This window comes from Pollachius pollachius (assembly GCF_949987615.1).
Source record: "Pollachius pollachius genome assembly, chromosome: 19".
Classification (NCBI taxonomy): domain Eukaryota; kingdom Metazoa; phylum Chordata; class Actinopteri; order Gadiformes; family Gadidae; genus Pollachius; species Pollachius pollachius.
The window spans coordinates 4,117,974-4,135,473 of record NC_136952.1 but is presented as its reverse complement, the minus strand read 5'-3'; the positions used below and the strand labels follow the sequence as shown (position 1 = coordinate 4,135,473).

Below are 17,500 nucleotides of genomic sequence, written 5' to 3'. Positions count from 1 at the left end.
CCGTCGCCGACGCCCGACCCCACGGAAACCCCCGTGGCCACCGGCGGCCCCACCGAGCGCCCGCTGCCCTCCCCCCCCGCCCCGCTGCCCTCGGCGTCCGGGTCGGGGACGTACCGGCACATGGAGGCGGTGTACGTCTCTCTGGTGGCCGTGCTGGGCGGGCTGTGCCTGGTGCTCACCGTGGTGCTGCTGTACGTCGGCTGCTGCACGGCCGCCGGCGACCGCCGCCGACGCACCCGCAAGTTCTCCCAGCAGGGGCTGCAGATCCTGGGCGAGACGGAGGGGCTGCGGCGGAGCAGCTCCCCGCTGGAGCTCCGCACCGTCTCGGGCCACTGCAACGGGCGGCTGGGCGCCCAGCGCTCCGACTCGCTGTCCAGCCTGGACGACCCCATGGACGGCTTCCTGCAGATCGTGGCGGGCCAGGGGCGCGGACAGGTGTCGCCGTGCGAGACGCCGCCCGCGGCCCCGCCCTTGCCCCTGTCGGCGCACTCGGCTCCGCCGCCGCCGCCGCCGCCCGAGTTCGCCAACGGGCTGTCGGGCACGCTGCCGTCGGTGCTGCGCAAGATGAACGGGAACAGCTACGTGCTGCTGCGGCAGGTGGACCAGGAGGGCACCTCGCCGCTCTACCACTCCTTCACCGAGGAGCTCAACCGCATCCTGGAGCAGAGGAAGCACACGCAGCTGGACGTGCTGCCCGACGAGAGCTCCATTTAGGCTCCGCCTCCGCCCCCCTCGCAGCTTAGGCACCGCCGTTTGTCTGTTTATGATTTATCCCCCGAGAGCGACCCCTTGTGGCAGGGAGGACTAACTGGGGTTAAATGAGAGGGTGGCTGACGCTGTTGTGGTTTCTACAGTGTTACTGTCCATGTTGGCTTGGTCTGAACTGGAATATCCCGTCCGTCCCCCCCTGCCGTGACTCTTTGGAAACGCTGCCCGTGTATTTCAGTCCACACTGGAGGATCCTTAACTTCATTTACATTGAGAGGAAAAGCTGTGAAACACATGTGGGACACCGGCCTGACGGTACCGTGTGAAATGGCCTCATTGAGTCACACTAAGGCAACGAGGATGCAAGTTGAAACGATCCTACCTCAGCAGGGAGTGGGAAACGGATCAGTGACTCAAAGACCCTTGGAAAGACCTAGGTGCCTTTGAGCAACACACCGGTTAACCGATGATCTCTCTGAAATCATTTGAGAGCGGTGCGATGCGTGGTTGAGTGGGTGAATCAGAGGCACGTTTAACTCTTAAGTGGCCAAAATAGCTTGGAAAGCGGCACTACGGAAGTCAAGTGTATCATCTGTGTACTGTTGGAAACAGTCAAAACCAAATGGGAGATGGGATTGTTTATTTTAAGAGACACTCAGAGATTCAGAGGAACCCGCTCCATTGAAGCACAGCTTGTTAGATGAATCTTACTTTAAGACAAAGCATATTTTAAACCACCTTTGTGTACATAACTGGTATATATAGCATAACTGTTATAGCAAATAGTAGCGGTGCGATTGGTCCGAATGGTAGCAAAATCAAAACTACTTTTCTTTTTTTCTACTGACCTGGTTCTCGTTGGTTTTTTCTGAGTGAGTGGGAGGAGGACTGTCCTATTAGCAGCGGTAGTTCAGCATGTGGAACAGGGTCGGGTTGATTATTAATCAATGACACCTGCTGACACCATGTTGCTGCAGGGACCTCCTGGGGTCACAGAGTGTCTCTGGTGAGTGGAGCGGAGAAAATCAGGACGGATCACTGATACATTCGTCTTTTGGGATGCGTCATCGTGACGTACCTCACTTTCCCTTTCAACACTTTTTTAAAGCTGTTGTTAACAGAGTGACCGATACTTATCCATAACTTATCTCAAATCACATTTTGTCGTTGAAAAAATGTGCACTCTTTAAAAAATACTTTTCTTTTTAAAATATACTTTTTTTAAAAAATAACCCTGAGAGAAACAAGGGCAAATTAGTGTGTATTGTGTTCCTTGCCATGACCATCCGATGCTGGCGACATGCCCAAAGCCACATGTACAAAGTAAAGGACCTTCAGACTGACAAACCTGCGTCATGGCAACCCAGTCCCCACCCCCCCAAATGCCCTCAGCCTTTATCTGACGTCAGTGCAGTACTAAAACAACCATCACCTTTTGGAAAGGGCTCACCGAATGACCTTGGTTTGGAAGGACCGTAATGGCTTTACATCTGTACTAATTAGCTTTAAAAGGAGTGTAACCTTGCACTTGAGGAGCCCGCCATTACAGGGCTGTCCTGGCCATTGGCGGATCGATTGGCTGCGTGTGTGTTCCCTCTTGCTGAGTCAGCGCTGGTGGGCTCCCTGGAGGCTCCCGGCACCCGGGTTGTGTGTCCGTCACGACATGAGCGACAGCAGAAGCTTGTCCCCTGGCTGGCCGCTGAGAGAGAGAGACAGCAGGAGAGAGGGGTAGAGAGAGAGAGGACAGGAGATTGAAAGCAGCGAGTGTGTTAGATTAATGGGGTGAGGCACCAGGGATAACATACCGGCCCTGTTTGATAACAGTTGGCAGACCCAGAGGATCCTTCATTGATTGGGGGTCTGTACCGGGGGATGTGGAGTTCGATCTGAATTTGATCCAATGGGAGGCACCAGGTGGATCAAAGCTGACCGATCTTCTCTAACCTTTCTCTCACCCTCTATCTCTCTCCCTCTCATCTGTCTCACCCTCTCTCTCTCTCTCTCTCTCTCTCTCTCTCTCTCTCTCTCTCTCTCACCTTGTCGCTCTCTCACCCTCACTCCATCTCTCACCCTCACTCTATCTTTCCGATACCCTAACTCTCTCACCCTGTCTCTCTCACCCAGTCTCTCTCACCGGCACACTCTCTCTCTCGATCACCCTCTCATCATCTCTCTCTCCCCCCACCCCTTCTCTCTCCATTGTAACCTGCCTGCCATCTCTCAAGGTCTCCACTATTAGCTCACAAATTGCTAGGATAGCCACTAATCAATTAGAAGTGCTCTTCCTTCTCCCCAAAGAGCTCCTGTCCTGTGCTGCTTGTAATTTGCGATGAGAAGGATTATGGAATGTGGGTTCCTGCTACTGCTGCCGGATTAGCATTTAAATGTTTGGCTTACGAGCCAAAGACTTGTGATTTATCACACACACACACACACGTGCACACACGCACACACGCACACGCACACACACACACACACACACACACACACTGTTTGACAGTGTGATTTGCTGGTTTGGTTAATTAGGAACAAGGTATGAGTCCAGAGGTGAGGTAGACCTGCTTTTTGATTAATTATAGGCAAAGCAATAGTTGTTTTGTCTTTTTTTCATAGCTTTTCCGGCTCTTCCAGTGAATGGAAAACACAACAGGAATATTCTCTTTTCATCACTCTGAAGGACTCTGTTTACAACAGGCATGGAAACAGGACATGGTGTTGTGTGTTCTCCTGCGGTCAGAAAGATCAATGGAAAGCATTCTTCCCTTCTGTTTCTCTCTGTACACAAAGACACGTCAGGCTCCCCGTCGACGGAGGTCCACGTTAGGCCTGCGGACCATGCTGAGGACCGCCAACCCTGGAAGAACCAGCCTTGGATCGTGTGGCCAAAGAAACTGCCGTTTTCACAAGAGACGTCACGATTTGCACTTTTGTTGAAACAACTTTAACGTGGTTCTACCTTTTCGTAAACGACAACAATCTTAGCTGACTGTGTATAGTATTGGTATTATTTTGAAATGTAAGCCTGCGTACTATACAATAGCTTAAGATAACAGTTACTACCTATTTGTAATTTATATACCATGTTATATTTATTTCCATATATATTTCATTCCTGCTGTCCTTTGCACAGGCATGAACCACTTTGCATCATCTTGCGAGAAAAGGAAAACGTAATCATTTTCTGTGTCAGTACCCCTGAGGGAATGTCAGCCAGATTTCCCAGGAAACATGTTCACACACACGGATCCGATTCTGTCGGCTCACACTGCCGGTACGCGGGGGGAGAAGGAGGGTTGTCACGGGCCCTTCTGCCCCAGCCTATCGCTCCTGAACCCCCTGGAGCCAATCGGTCACCCATTCGATTTGACTTAATTCAATTCAATTCCATTCGATTCATCTCAATTCAATTCAAGTCAATTCATACAGCCAGTTATCAAATGTATAGTCTAAAAGGGCTTAACAGGCCTTCTATTTATGAAGCTTTTATGACAAAATTCGATGAGATTAAAAAATCTATATATAGATATATATAATGCAGTGACAACAACTAAAAAACCCATGGAGGAGGCCTCAGAAAAGGAGCTAATTCTAGCGCAAGGTAGTAGCTAAGCAACAGCATCTCTGTTCAGAGAGTGTTGCAACGCTAGTGGCCAGCCACATGCTGTCATTTAGCATCAAGGAGCTTGGTTGTGATGTGTCGTGATGCTTGATGTTGCTGTTGTATCAATTTTCCCAAGGGAAAAAGTTGGACGGTTTTTAGTGCAAGATAATTTGATACAAAACAACAAAAAACGGAATAAATATTTTCATATTGGCGCCATGGTTGTTCATGCCTTGGTGGGCTTTTCTATGGTATATTTTGCTCAAGATGGTGGTCCCTTTTCAGATCGTGACGCTCAAAAAATGTATTTTCTACTTCTCCCAGTCCAGCTGTTTCTCTTTATATGCTGTATTAAAGTTGGTCTACTGATGAATCAATTCAGTAGGAAGCTGGCAGCTCTGTGGCCATTAATTATCCAACAAGGTCCCCATAACCACTCACACACACACACACACACAAACACACACAGGCTGTTGGTGGAAATCAACACAGTACCACTGCTGCAGCTGTGTAAAGTCCCCTTGTTCTAGACTGTCACGATTCCCCAATCTCCTAGACAGTCACCGCACACTCTCGCTGCCCTCTGCAGAAATCTATTTTTCACAGCTGCTCCGCCATCTCCAACTGAGACGGGTTCTTCATACCAGTCGGGCTGGAAGCCATCCCTCATCAGAACGCCAAGGAATCGCCCCAGTCATCACTAAAGTCCATTCCCCAGCGCTGCAACACTTCACTCATCTGTATTCCCGACGAGCACGTGCTTACTTGGTATTCTGGCCTGGTAGGCGCCACACACACACACACACACACACACACACACACACACACACACATACACAGGAAGGGTGAAACGAGGGCAGATGCGTGCAGCATTCTGTCCAAATGATGATGGATTGAAGTCCTCTTTATTTTTAGATTTGGAAAATAGCAAAGCGAGCAGAGAGCTGCTTTGTTTGTTCAACCACCCTGGGGCAAACTGGCCCAATCAACTCCTGGGGGTCGGTGGGGGGGAGGCAGTGAGGTTAGGGTGGGGGAGGGAGAGGTTGCCCTTCCAAGCATCAGGAAGGTCGACTGGTCAATCAGCTGTCTCCGATCATTTGAATGTGTGGGTAATGTGTCATTAGTTGTGCATACCTAACCCAAATTGGATTAACATCAAGTGTTAAAAGTGTATCATTGTCTATATCTGCCAAATAAGAATAAACAAAAATGTCCATATCTGCATTTTGTTTGGTGTGTTAAGTCTTTCATGGTTGACACCGCCTTCGGTGTGTGAATGTATGCATGAATGGGTGAATGTTAGGCCAGATTGTAAAGGGCTTTGAGGGACCACTGGTTAGACAGCGCTATAAAAATGCAGTCCATTTATAAACATTGGCATGGAAAAGCGAAGCCTTCCTATCAGCCCTTCAAAGAGAATCAAGGATTTAATCAGAACATCATACTCCAAAAAGGTTTATTTCAATCATCTTAAGTTACAGCTGCTGTTCGCAGTAGAAAGGTGCTCCAACATTGAGATCCACTCCATAAGTCAACCCATTTGCCGTACCTCAACATATGAGGAGTGAGATCATAATCAAGAAGCTCAAGGAACCCAGACAAGAAACCATCCTCAACAATGATACAAATAACCAGTCTCGGGTGCATCGTCTGACTCCGGTTTAGTCTCCATCGAGCCCAGGTTGAGTCGCTGTAGTCCTTCAGGGTAGCGGTCTGATTGGTCCGATGGATGGGGCTCTGTTGGTGAAGGGGTGCCACTGGCCCTGGATACTGGGGCTGTCCGTGTGGAAGGGCTTGCGGAGACGGATGACATCCAGACCAGACTGGTTGGTCAGCTTGTTTATGAGTTCTAAGATCTCCTTGGATGATTTGCTTGTGACCATTTCCTCTCGCACGTTGCCGTTCACTGCACAGAGATAAGAATGCAGGTGTTATTTTTTTTATAAAATGTCGGCATTTTGACATATGGCATTAACAGCTCCTTGAGATCTAATATGTTCTTACTAATTATATTCACACCGCTCCACTGTGTGAATAAATGAACATGTGTTATGCGAATGGCCCAGTGCCAATCAAGTCTTATGTGTAGATGATATTACAGCGCCCTCTACAGGTAACCGTGGGCAGTGACAGAATAGTGTGATACTACACACAGCCACTTTCGATGGGTGAGTGATTTTCATTACAATCAACCACCGTTCAATCACCCGTTGCCCACGAATCCCAAGCTTTAATAAGGGAAGTTAGTAGGTTTGTCAAAAATATTCGGTTAGAATAGTCATGATACATTCAGCATACACTTGGTCGCTGATACATGATAAACCATCCCTTTTCTAGCTATTACAAATCATTCGATTTTTTAGAAATGATCTTCATAGTAAGGGAGATATCATACATATTCCAGAACAAGTATATGCATGGTTGTTCTAACAGGTAGGCCTACTTACGATACTCGGCAACTATCTTGGGTATCCTGCTTGTGTTCGGAGAAACGTACACCACGGTTCCAGGGTTCGTCTTCGCATAATCCACCACACCTTCTTCAATAAATTCCCTGAAAAAAACAAAATAAGTTGCAGTCAGTGAGCCTTGATCGGACTTTATCTATGCATCTCCAGATATGACTGAGGAGAGACCCTGGCTGTGTCCACTGTATTCTCCATTCTCCGCAGAAGTACAGGCGTTCACAGTTACGACCCCGTCCAACACTTTCGTGCTCCCTTCATCACACCACAGATCATCATCATCATCATCATCATCTTCTCACCTGACTCCTAATGAACTCTGAGCGTTTTTGGAGAAGATGATCGAGATGCGTTTCAGCTGACAGACATATCGGCCGACGCCGTTCTGCAGAACACTTTGGAGGAAGCGACTCGGTGTACCTCTAGACGTCATTTTACAACGTCCTATTAAATGTGGAGGATTATTTAATACCACCCCACCGACTTAAAAATATATATATCAATACAGTGATATAAAGACCAAATGTACAGAGGACGAATCGACGGCCATGTACAAGATGCGGTGCATCCAGAATGTATTCCGGGGGAAACACAACGCCGACGGAGCGAAGTGAATAGTTTCAAATTAAAGATTGCCGTTCACTAAATTAAAGTATTATTGACATTTGTGAATCTATTAATAAATAAACATTAAATATCCAGTGTATATAATTAATTACAAGATAACGGTTGAGGTGGCTCTGTAAAGGGAAGAAGTTGGTTCAGGCGGACTTATTTTGATGACGTACCATAAAGCCCGCGTCCGAAAGCATGGGTGAGGAGAAGATCAAAGCTCTGAGGAGAACGGGTAAGAAAATATCTATATTTTCGTTGAATGGCCCTCTAGTTTAAACCGGCTGCTGCTTCTGTTCTGTCCTGATGCATGATATCTGCAATTCAACATAACTGTCGTATTCTATTCCTTATGCATTTACTTCATATCCGTTATCCTGCCCTTTATAATACCCCTGATACGAGGTCATTGCATAGCATCCCCGATTCAACAAATAAATGAATGGCATGTCATGTCCTCCAGAAGACAGAGACTATTAGACTGTATCTAAATGAATCGTGTATGTGTGGTCCATTATGTTTAACCAAGTGCGATGTTACAGTGGATTACCACGTTATATCCCATGTGTTGCAGGTTCAATGTCGGACCCTTGAACAGCAGCGATGTGGAGAAGCCTGGTGCTGAGAGGCACCGCCTGCCTGCTGCACGTTGTCCCCCGTGGCTCCCAAAGGCTTGTGCAACAAAGACACCAGTCGTCTCTGTGTTTGAGATTCCTACTCCATGGGCATGCTCACAGACTAACTGCTGCTCCTTGTTTGCAACATCAAAGGACAGACTTGTTGCGTGGCACGACGTACCACCTCCCTCTCACTGTATCCAGGGGTCTCAAAAGTGACGCAAAGTCTACCGTGGATTTCCCGGTGAATCCCATCACGGTCTCCGACATCAAGCAGTATCTCCGGTCCAAAGAGGTTCCCTTCCACGATGGCTACAGCTGCCTCCACGTGCCCAGCCTCTTCGTGGAGCCATCGGGGGAACCCGGGGCGGTCCCGACGAAGGACACCTACTCGATGTTCATAGACAAAACCACGGGGCAGTTCCTTTGTAAGGACACGCTGGCGGAGGGCAGCTGGGAGGACCTCCAGGACTGCCTGGAGGTGATGCAGAAGGACGGGCAGCCGTTCCTCAGCAGCCACGTCCTGCTGGGCTACGGGGAGACCCCGGGGGAGCAGGAGGAGAGGGCCAGGGAGCTGGCAGAGGTGCACCGGTTTTGGGGCAGCTCCGTTCCCTTCTCTGAGCTGGCGGATGAGGAGGCCCAGCTGGTGAAGTCCATGTTCCAGGTACGGGTGTCTTGTTCTTTACAGGATGTGGAAGGTAGATCTTGCACGTTGATGGATTGCAGGTTCATTTGTAATTCTCGTTACAGCTTCTTTCGATCACATGACAGTGAGCAAAACTCGTGTTTCTTGAAATAATAAATGTAAACTGATACTGGAGCGTGAACAGGCTGTTGTGTTTTGATAGAGATCATGCATTGTTATAAAGACGAGAGATGTTGTGGAGTTTTGAGCGTCGGCTTAGCTCTGGAGGTAGAGCGGGTTGACTTGTAACCGGAAGGTTGCTAGTTCGTACCCCGGTTCCTTCTAGCGTGTTGAGGTGTCCTTGAGCAAGACACCTAACCCTAACTGATCACGACGAGCTGTCTGTCGCCTTGCATGGTAGACTCTGCCGTCGGTGTATGAACCGTTCATTAAGTCATTTTGGACCAAAGCATCTGCTAAATGCCCTAAATGTAAATGAGTTTGTGTTAAAGCACCACAAATGACCATGTCACGACGACTAACCCAACGTTCCCCTCTGGTTCCAGATCACCAAGATCACCAACGCCACCCTCAAGAAGTTCGGCGTGCGGTTCTTCAAGCCCACCCGGAGCCTGGTCTTCCCCTGGTTCGGGGGGCCCTCCTCCGCGCTGAAGGGGGTGAAGCTCCTCTCCGCCCAGCCCAGCGCCACGGACCCCGGGGGCGTGGGGTACACGGAGACCACCGTCCCCCGGAGCAGCTCCTACCACAACCTGTTCGGCCTGCCACTGGTGGGGCGGCCCGACGCCGAGGTGGTGCTGACGGGCAGCGAGCTGGACGTGCTGGCGGTCAGCCAGGGAGCGGGGCTGCCGGCGGTGGCCCTGCCGCGCGGCAACAGCCGCCTGCCGCCGTCGCTGCTGCCCTACCTGGAGCAGTTCAGGCGGGTCACCTTGTGGCTGGGCGGGGACATGCGGGCCTGGGAGGCCTCGCGCATCTTCTCGCGCAAGCTGGGCCTGCGGCGCTGCAGCCTGGTGCGGCCCGGCGAGGACCAGCCACGGCCGGCCCAGGCGCTGGCCCTGGGGAAGAACCTGGCGCGCGTGGTCAAGGGCGCCATCCCCGCCGTGCACAAGTCCATCGTGTCGTTCCGGCAGCTGCGGGACGACGTGTACGGCGAGCTGGCCAACACGGAGCAGGTGGCGGGCGTGAAGTGGAGCCGCTTCCCCGAGCTGAACCGCATCCTGAAGGGCCACCGCAAGGGGGAGCTCACCGTGTTCACGGGTCAGAACTCACACACTCACGCACGTATACAGAGCTCACACACTTGCTACGCTTTTTCAGGCTTCTTTTTTTCAATCATGAAATAGGATAAGGTTGTATCAACCAATCACATCGGGGGATTAGATGTTCCCAGGGGGAACACGGTCAAACGTAATCTGCTTTGTTTTAGCCTCGGAGTTCTTGAGAGGGAGCTATTAGTAAAAAAACGTTTAGTGTCATTGATGAGGAGATGAGATAATATCTCCTCAAGGGGGAAATTTGGTATTCTTGAGACTGTTAATCAAGAGTAAAGTGAAAAGTACATTTATATACATTGTGTGAAATGCATAATGAAAAATATGGTATGAATGGAAGTCTATACTCGTGTTTCGGTCCTTTTTAGTTATTTTACAATGGTCCATATAACAGCATCTCTCATGCGATTAGCTGCTTACTCTTTTAAAGCATCCCCTTCTCCTGTGACTGACCCGAGCTCTCCGTCTCCCAGGTCCCACGGGCAGCGGGAAGACCACCTTCATCAGCGAGGTGGCTCTGGACCTGTGCATGCAGGGCGTGAACACGCTGTGGGGCAGCTTCGAGATCAACAACGTGCGTCTGGCCAAGATCATGCTCACCCAGTTCTCCATGCAGCGGCTGGAGGACAACCTGGAGCGCTACGACTACTGGGCCGACCAGTTCGAGGAGCTGCCGCTCTACTTCATGACCTTCCACGGCCAGCAGAACATCAAGTAGGTCCCCCCCCACCCCCCGGACCCCGGCTGATTAGGGGCTGGCTCTGGTCTCGTCTCACGACCTCATGATGGTGAGCTGAGATGACACAGAGCAAGCCCAGCATGGCTAACAAATGTTTTGATTTTTCAATGCGATACAATAGATATTGCAATTCTAGTGTTAAAGATGTGCTTCACTATCGTAAGGTTGTGAGAAGATACAAGAGCAAGCCCAGCATGGCTAATATATATGTTGTGATCTTTGAATGCCGATGCGATAGATATTGTGATTCTAGGGTTAATGACGCGCATCTGTAGATGTTGCGATGCGATATTCCGATTTTTGAGGTGTCCGCAATTATTCTGTGAGTGAATGTTACCGAACAGAATGCTGGACTATCGGTGAATACACTGAAACGTGTTATGTAGGATGGTACCATTAATTAGCTTCCACTTAGATAACATTGACATTTCTGATTTAAAGAAATGTATTTTATTTAAAATAAGGGTTAGGGTTATACTCGTATAACTTGATAACTTCAGTAAACAAGAGTCGATCATACAGGTATTGCGAAAGCAAAGCATGACAATGCATTGTCCCATGTCCCTGCTGTTTGTAGGACGGTGTTGGACACCATGCAGCACGCCATCTACCTGTATGACATCAACCACGTGGTCATCGACAACCTGCAGTTCATGATGGGCCAGGAGAACCTCTCTGTCGACAAGTCAGTGGGAATACTTTCATGCTAAATGTGTGTGCCTCCTTTTGTATGAGATGAGTGTAGTAGAATGTAGAGTTGACTGCTATTTACCGTCTTTTGTACCTGGCTTTGTTGAAACTCTTTTCTGAAAGGTCAATTACAGCGTTATATGGGCTGTTATTTTGAATAGAATACCACCGCTAAGAACAACAGACCGTCGCTATGGTCGCACCTCTGATCTAATATACTTTTTTTCTTTTTTTTGCGGAAGCAATAAGATATTTTCGTCCAGGAAAAATATTTTTATTTGTTTTTAATGGAGTAACTATAAGTAATTCGTTGTTATATTTTGTGTCAAACTATAGATTTCTTTAATAAGTAGCTGTGTAAATGGGCCACAGCAATTTTCATGCCAGGGTTAATTAAAGCTAGGGTGGGTAATTTGGGAGAAAACAGCGGTTGAGATTCCGTTGTGTTCTCTCTGGTCCCTCCCTGCTGTAGCTCCTCCCTCCGAACGTCAGTTATGCGCGTTCATGTGAATTCAGTTAAATTGATAGGAAGACGAAACACCATGTCCGATTCCGAGGTAATTAAACATTAGTGCTGATAACTACATAAGTACATATTGAGCATCAACGTCTTACTCACAGACATACCATGTATGTTGTCTTAAAATCATTGTAATTGCGCTGGTAGGCCTAAGAAAAGTAGCTGTATCGGCCAAGCAAGATAGCAAACTAATTGCAACTGTAATTCATTAGCATAAGCTGCCAGAGCTAGTAACCTGGTCATCAATATTGTATACTGACGGTTTGAAGTGATGAATTATACTATAATAACGCTTATTTTTTGCATTATAAGAGTGTACAAGAAGAGAGCCCAGATGAGTCTGGGGACGATCATGTCCCAGGTCCTAGCAGCACAGGACGTGGGATATATAGGGTCAGCGGACGGCCTGCTGCTAGAGGCAGGCAGCCTAGGGGACGAGGCAGGGGCAGAGGAAGGGGACGAGGTCGCGGTCAGGGAGGTCTTGACAGGGTAGGGCAAGAGGACACGGGCCATGTTTCCACCGAATTCCATCGAATCACAAATGAGCAGGTATGTTTATTTCATGTCATACTTTAACAAAAAAAATCAGGGGAGCCAATTGTCAGTATAAATGTATAATAAGTAAATGTACATTTCACATGGAACATTGAATATCCTATGTTACACTTCCCTCGCTGTGCTTATCTTGGCAGTTGTGTCAAAGTAGCTTTTACACAAACGTGACTCGGACATTATCCACAGTTGAGTTGAGGCCTAGGCGACGTGTGAGCACAATCTCTGTGTTATTCCGCCAGGTTAGTGTGACCGTAACTAACACATAAAACGGACCGGAAAAGAACAATGGGCTGATGCAAGACATCCTACGGTACCGTACTGAAACGGTTACATTACAGAACCGTAATGTAGCGGTTATCGTGGCTTTGCCTAGTAAAAAACCATACCAGCCGACACTTTACATATTCTTCACAATATACCATGGCGAGATATCACTATTCCTTACCTGTCTATAAGAAATGTAGCCATCTCAGTGTCCGATTTTAAGTTTTTCAGGGCACGTAACTCTCCGTCGCTCATAAGCCACGCCAATGTTTACTCTGGTTTTATTTCGAGCTCTCTCCGCCTCCCTTTTAGTAGCTTTCCTTTCAACAAGTGTCTTTCCTCTTTTTTTTGCTGTCTTAGCGGTGTTAGTTGTTGGTATCCGGGGAATGGGAAATTTAGGGGCCGTTGATGTTGACATTGCTATTCATTTGTTGTCCGCCGTAGTAGTGCAAAACTGTCAGACTGCTAGGCTCCTGACGCACCAACGTCGTTGCCAAGGTGAACGGACAGTCCCACAGCCAATAAGAACGGAGAATCAGAGCCTCGCTCTGATTGGTCAAAGTGTACATGAGCGGTGGCAATATTTGGGGGCGGCACACAGAGGCAGGGGAGAGCAAAGTGATGAGCAGATATTCTCAGACCTCTTCACCTACATATAGCTGACTGGCTATTATGACAGTTTTGCCAAATATTACAGTAAAAAATTACCCACCCTAGCTTTAAGCAGTTATAACCCTCTGTACGTTATGCGCGACGGAACATCTGGCTAACTGCCTGTATGCGGTGCAGATTCGCCGTCCAGGACCACATCGTCGGAGCGTTCCGGAAGTTCGCCACCAACAGCTGCTGCCACGTCACCCTGATCATCCACCCCCGGAAAGAGGAGGACGACCGCGAGCTGCAGACGGCCTCCATCTTTGGCTCGGCTAAAGTAAGTGTGCCGCACAGCGAGTGACGTTGCACTCGCTGTACCGCCTCTAAAGAGTTTAAAGGATCTGAAGTGGAACAAAAAGACGGATAGCGGGAATTAAATTGGGCTAGTGAGATAGTAAAATGTTTGAGAAATTTTGGTTTCTATTCCACATATTTTTGATAAACGGATCCTTGTCAAGCAGGGACGAAGTACCTTTCTCTAGATTACTTTCGTTAACTTGCTTAAGTGTTTTTAAATGCGCAAATATTCAGAATTCAATGTGTCTGAGCTCAAAAAACAGAAGTCCGCCGCAGCTATCGATAAGGTTTTAATGAATGCAAACAGGGGGTATGATATTCGTATTCATGAATAGTTTTAAAACAAGACTGACAATGAATGACAACAATCTTTAGTCCGGTGAGACCAGCGGCATTGTACTCTTATCTTAAAGGGGGGTTATTATTCCACCAGGTGTGAGTGTGAATAGCCGAAAATCTGCACTTCCCTGTGCCTTAGTGACATCACAAGTGGCTGTGTCCACCTAGATGTATGCTGGACAGATCAGTCTACCAGCATACCCAATTGAGTGTAGTAAACGTTGCTTATCTATCCAGCGTACATCTAGGTGGACACTCCCACTTGTGATGTCCCTAAAACACAACCAATTTTTCAAACGGCTCGTGACGGCCAATCACACTCACACCTGTTGGCATCATCTCAACCTCTTTAAGACTCAAACATGTCTCCTGTGTACACCGACCTCATTAGATCCTCGAAGTACTAGGAATATTGAACTGTGTGTCTGCCTGTCTGTCTGGGAACTCATCCCTTGTTTTATTTATTTAAATCCCCTTCGTCCTTAATGTTTTATATCCACATATTGTTTCTCCCCTTCCATGTTAAGGACCACAATGGAAACAAGCCTTTGGGCTTTATTTTATTTAATTTTTTATCCTTTTGAACACTTCTTGCTGATTGTTGATCAATAAAGTTTTCAATCGATCAACAACAACAAAAAAACTGACCCGTGTCCGTCCGTCCGTCCGTCCAGGCCAGCCAGGAGGCGGACAACGTGCTGATCCTGCAGGAGAAGAAGCTGGTGACCCGCCCGGGGCGGCGCTCGCTGCAGGTCAGCAAGAACCGCTTCGACGGCGACGTGGGCATCTTCCCGCTGGACTTCCTCAAGGCCTCGCTCACCTTCTCCACGCCCGTCAAGGCCAAACACAAGCTGAGGAAGGTGAGCAAGGAGGAGGAGGAGGAGGAGGAGGAGGCGAGGCGGGAGGAGGCTGTGCCGCCCGCAAAGAAGGCGAAGGCGAAGGCGAAACCGATGAAGGAGGACGCCGCGAAGGACCCCATCGCCGCGGCGACGGCTGCCTCGCGGGGGGCGGGGCCGGACCAGTCGCCGGCGGCCGGACGGCGGCCCACTCTGAAGAGAGACGGGTGATTTAGCGGTCGCCGTGCGACCGACCTCGGCCTCTCGGTGTTAGAACCATATGATTAGGATTACTTATGTGGCTTACGGATGGAGTAGGGTGTGAACGGTATCCTCACACACAGGATATCATGTGGCTTATGTTGAACAAGGTACTGAAAAACGAAATGAAGAAAGTGAGGTATTAAATGTGCATACATGTTCGAATGGCAACATGTAGTTTGGGGAGTTTGAAACAAGTTTGTTCAGAGGGATGATAAGATTAGGAAATTCAAGTCGGACGTCCAAAACCCTTTGGACAATTGAATAAGCTTTTTGTATACTGGTTCTGCCCTGTTTGTATACAGTTCCGTTAAAACCCTTGATGCTAACTGCTAGGGATACAGTCGTGGTGTTCAGTATTCAAGGATGAACCACTGCTGTTTCTCTAAACACGTTGACATGAGCACTTGCATGTTTCAGTGCCCTCTACTGTATTTTTTTACTACAAAGGTTGATGAAATGCTACTAAATTGTTTTGATTAAAACAATTATAGACCCCCTGTCAACTGCGTCGCTGTGAATGGTCAACAGGGGGCGCCTGAGGCACACAGATACTGATCTAAAATGAACTTGACTCGACCTTGACCAAGATTGTTATCTCAACAATTTGTAAAACTATTTACCGATTTACCAATAGCCTACAGGTCAGCATATCTTTACCTGTGTCTAGACAGTAGTTATTGGGGTTATCTGCTGAAATAAATTGTTCTGTATTTTAAGTAAGCTTTTAATGGTACTGATGGACCTGGCAAGTTAGTGAAAAACACTGCAGACATATTTTATTGGCTTTACATACTTTATACAATCAATATAGTGAATTAATCTCCTCTGCTAAAGCATCATACGTGTCTCAGAGTTGGGGGGTAAGTTAAAAGTAAGAACGTTAATTTTTATGTTGAATGTAAGATTTGAGAGGATTTAGAGTTTGGAAATAGAGCATAAACCACCATCCCTCCCTCCCTCCCTCCCTCCCTCTCTGCTCCCCCCTCCCTCCCTCCCTCCCTCCCTCCCTCCCTCCCACTCTGCTCCCCCCCACCCTCCCCCCCAGCCTTCTCTCTCCCACTCTGCTCCCTCCCTCTGCTCCCTCCCTCTCTGCTCTATCCCTCCTTCCCTCTCTGCTCCCTCCCTCCCACTCTGCTCCCTCCCTCCCTCCCCCCAATCTTCTCCCTCCCTCTCTGCTCCCTCCCTCTGCTCCCTCCCTCCCTCCCCCCAATCTTCTCCCTCCCTCTCTGCTCCCTCCCTCTGCTCCCTCCCTCCCTCCCCCCAATCTTCTCCCTCCCTCTCTGCTCCCTCCCTCCCTCTCTGCTCCCTCCCTCCCGCTCTGCTCCCTCCCTCCCTTCCCCCAATCTTCTCCCTCCCTCTCTGCTCCCTCCCTTTCTGTTCCCTCCCTCCCTCTCTGCTCCCTCCCTCCCTCCCTTTCTGCTCCCTCCCTCTGCTCCCCCCCTCCCTCCCCCCCAGCCTTCTCTCTCCCACCCTGCTCCCTCCCTCCCACTCTGCTCCCTCCCTCCCTCCCTCTCTGCTCCCTCCCACCCTGCTCCCTCCCTCCCTCCCTCCCTCTCTGCTCCCTCCCTTTCTGCTCCCTCCCTCTCTGCTCCCTCCCTCCCTCCCCCCCAATCTTCTCCCTCCCTCTCTGCTCCCTCCCTCTGCTCCCTCCCTCCCTCCCCCCAATCTTCTCCCTCCCTCTCTGCTCCCTCCCTCTGCTCCCTCCCTCCCTCCCCCCAATCTTCTCCCTCCCTCTCTGCTCCCTCCCTCCCTCTCTGCTCCCTCCCTCCCGCTCTGCTCCCTCCCTCCCTTCCCCCAATCTTCTCCCTCCCTCTCTGCTCCCTCCCTTTCTGTTCCCTCCCTCCCTCTCTGCTCCCTCCCTCCCTCCCTTTCTGCTCCCTCCCTCTGCTCCCCCCCTCCCTCCCCCCCAGCCTTCTCTCTCCCACCCTGCTCCCTCCCTCCCACTCTGCTCCCTCCCTCCCTCCCTCTCTGCTCCCTCCCACCCTGCTCCCTCCCTCCCTCCCTCCCTCTCTGCTCCCTCCCTTTCTGCTCCCTCCCTCTCTGCTCCCTCCCTCCCTCCCCCCCAATCTTCTCCCTCCCTCTCTGCTCCCTCACTTTCTGCTCCCTCCCTCTCTGCTCCCTCCCTCCTCTGCTCACTCTCTTTTTCTTTCCCTCTCTTCTCCCTCCCTCCCACTCTGCTCTCCCTCCCTCCCTATGTTTTGGCACTATGGAGATTTCCAGGCAGGAAAACCATCAAGGAAGAGACGCACTGGTCACAGATGAGCCGGGAGCGGTGTTCAATCGAAACAGTCTCACATGAGGCAGGTGCACTCAACCAGAAGAGGTATTCTCATAGAACTTTTCAATCAGCAAATCTGACAGACGATTATGAGTTTTCTAACAGATTACACTCAAATTACAGCTCCTCAATATATAATGCAGAACC

At 49.4% G+C, this 17,500-nt stretch overlaps 3 protein-coding genes across 4 annotated transcripts in view; 2 read left to right on the top strand and 1 right to left on the bottom strand.

Moving 5' to 3' along the window:
* sema4gb (sema domain, immunoglobulin domain (Ig), transmembrane domain (TM) and short cytoplasmic domain, (semaphorin) 4Gb) overlaps positions 1-714 on the top strand; it is a gene marked incomplete at its 3' end in the record, with an annotated part of 35,022 nt that extends 34,308 nt beyond the window's left edge. Inside the window, exon 15 of the mRNA XM_079756293.1 lies at positions 1-714. This exon is cut by the window's left edge and continues 311 nt beyond it. Within this exon, the coding sequence (XP_079612419.1) occupies positions 1-714 (714 nt within the window).
* twnk (twinkle mtDNA helicase) overlaps positions 1-15,527 on the top strand; it is a 161,369-nt gene extending 145,842 nt beyond the window's left edge. The window contains exons 1-7 of one of the 2 annotated variants that reach the window (XM_079756299.1): positions 7,593-7,621; positions 7,961-8,667; positions 9,195-9,903; positions 10,391-10,631; positions 11,234-11,341; positions 13,475-13,616; positions 14,650-15,527. In XM_079756299.1, coding sequence (XP_079612425.1) covers positions 7,990-8,667; positions 9,195-9,903; positions 10,391-10,631; positions 11,234-11,341; positions 13,475-13,616; positions 14,650-15,042 — 2,271 coding nt within the window. In that variant the 5' untranslated portion in view covers positions 7,593-7,621; positions 7,961-7,989 and the 3' untranslated portion in view covers positions 15,043-15,527. Of the gene's footprint in view, positions 1-7,592; positions 7,622-7,960; positions 8,668-9,194; positions 9,904-10,390; positions 10,632-11,233; positions 11,342-13,474; positions 13,617-14,649 lie in introns of those variants that run through there. The other variant, XM_079756300.1, reaches the window with a different exon arrangement.
* mrpl43 (mitochondrial ribosomal protein L43) lies at positions 5,784-7,330 on the bottom strand. Its single transcript, XM_079757109.1, has 3 exons — positions 7,077-7,330; positions 6,757-6,863; positions 5,784-6,215 (listed from the first exon to the last, which is right to left on the bottom strand). The coding sequence occupies exons 1-3, from the start codon at positions 7,205-7,207 to the stop codon at positions 6,010-6,012; spliced, it is 444 nt and encodes a 147-aa protein (XP_079613235.1). The 5' UTR covers positions 7,208-7,330; the 3' UTR covers positions 5,784-6,009.
* Positions 15,528-17,500: the final 1,973 nt, after the last annotated feature.

What these genes read in the sequence shown, in the direction of transcription:
- mrpl43 (XM_079757109.1), bottom strand. Translation starts at nt 7,207, where the DNA reads ATGACGTCTAGAGGTACACCGAGTCGCTTCCTCCAAAGTGTTCTGCAG. An exon ending in CAGAGTTCATTAGGAGTCAG is followed by an intron (nt 6,864 to 7,076) that starts GTGAGAAGATGA and finishes TGTTTTTTTCAG; the next exon opens with GGAATTTATTGAAGAAGGTG. An exon ending in CAAGATAGTTGCCGAGTATC is followed by an intron (nt 6,216 to 6,756) that starts GTAAGTAGGCCT and finishes ATCTCTGTGCAG; the next exon opens with TGAACGGCAACGTGCGAGAG.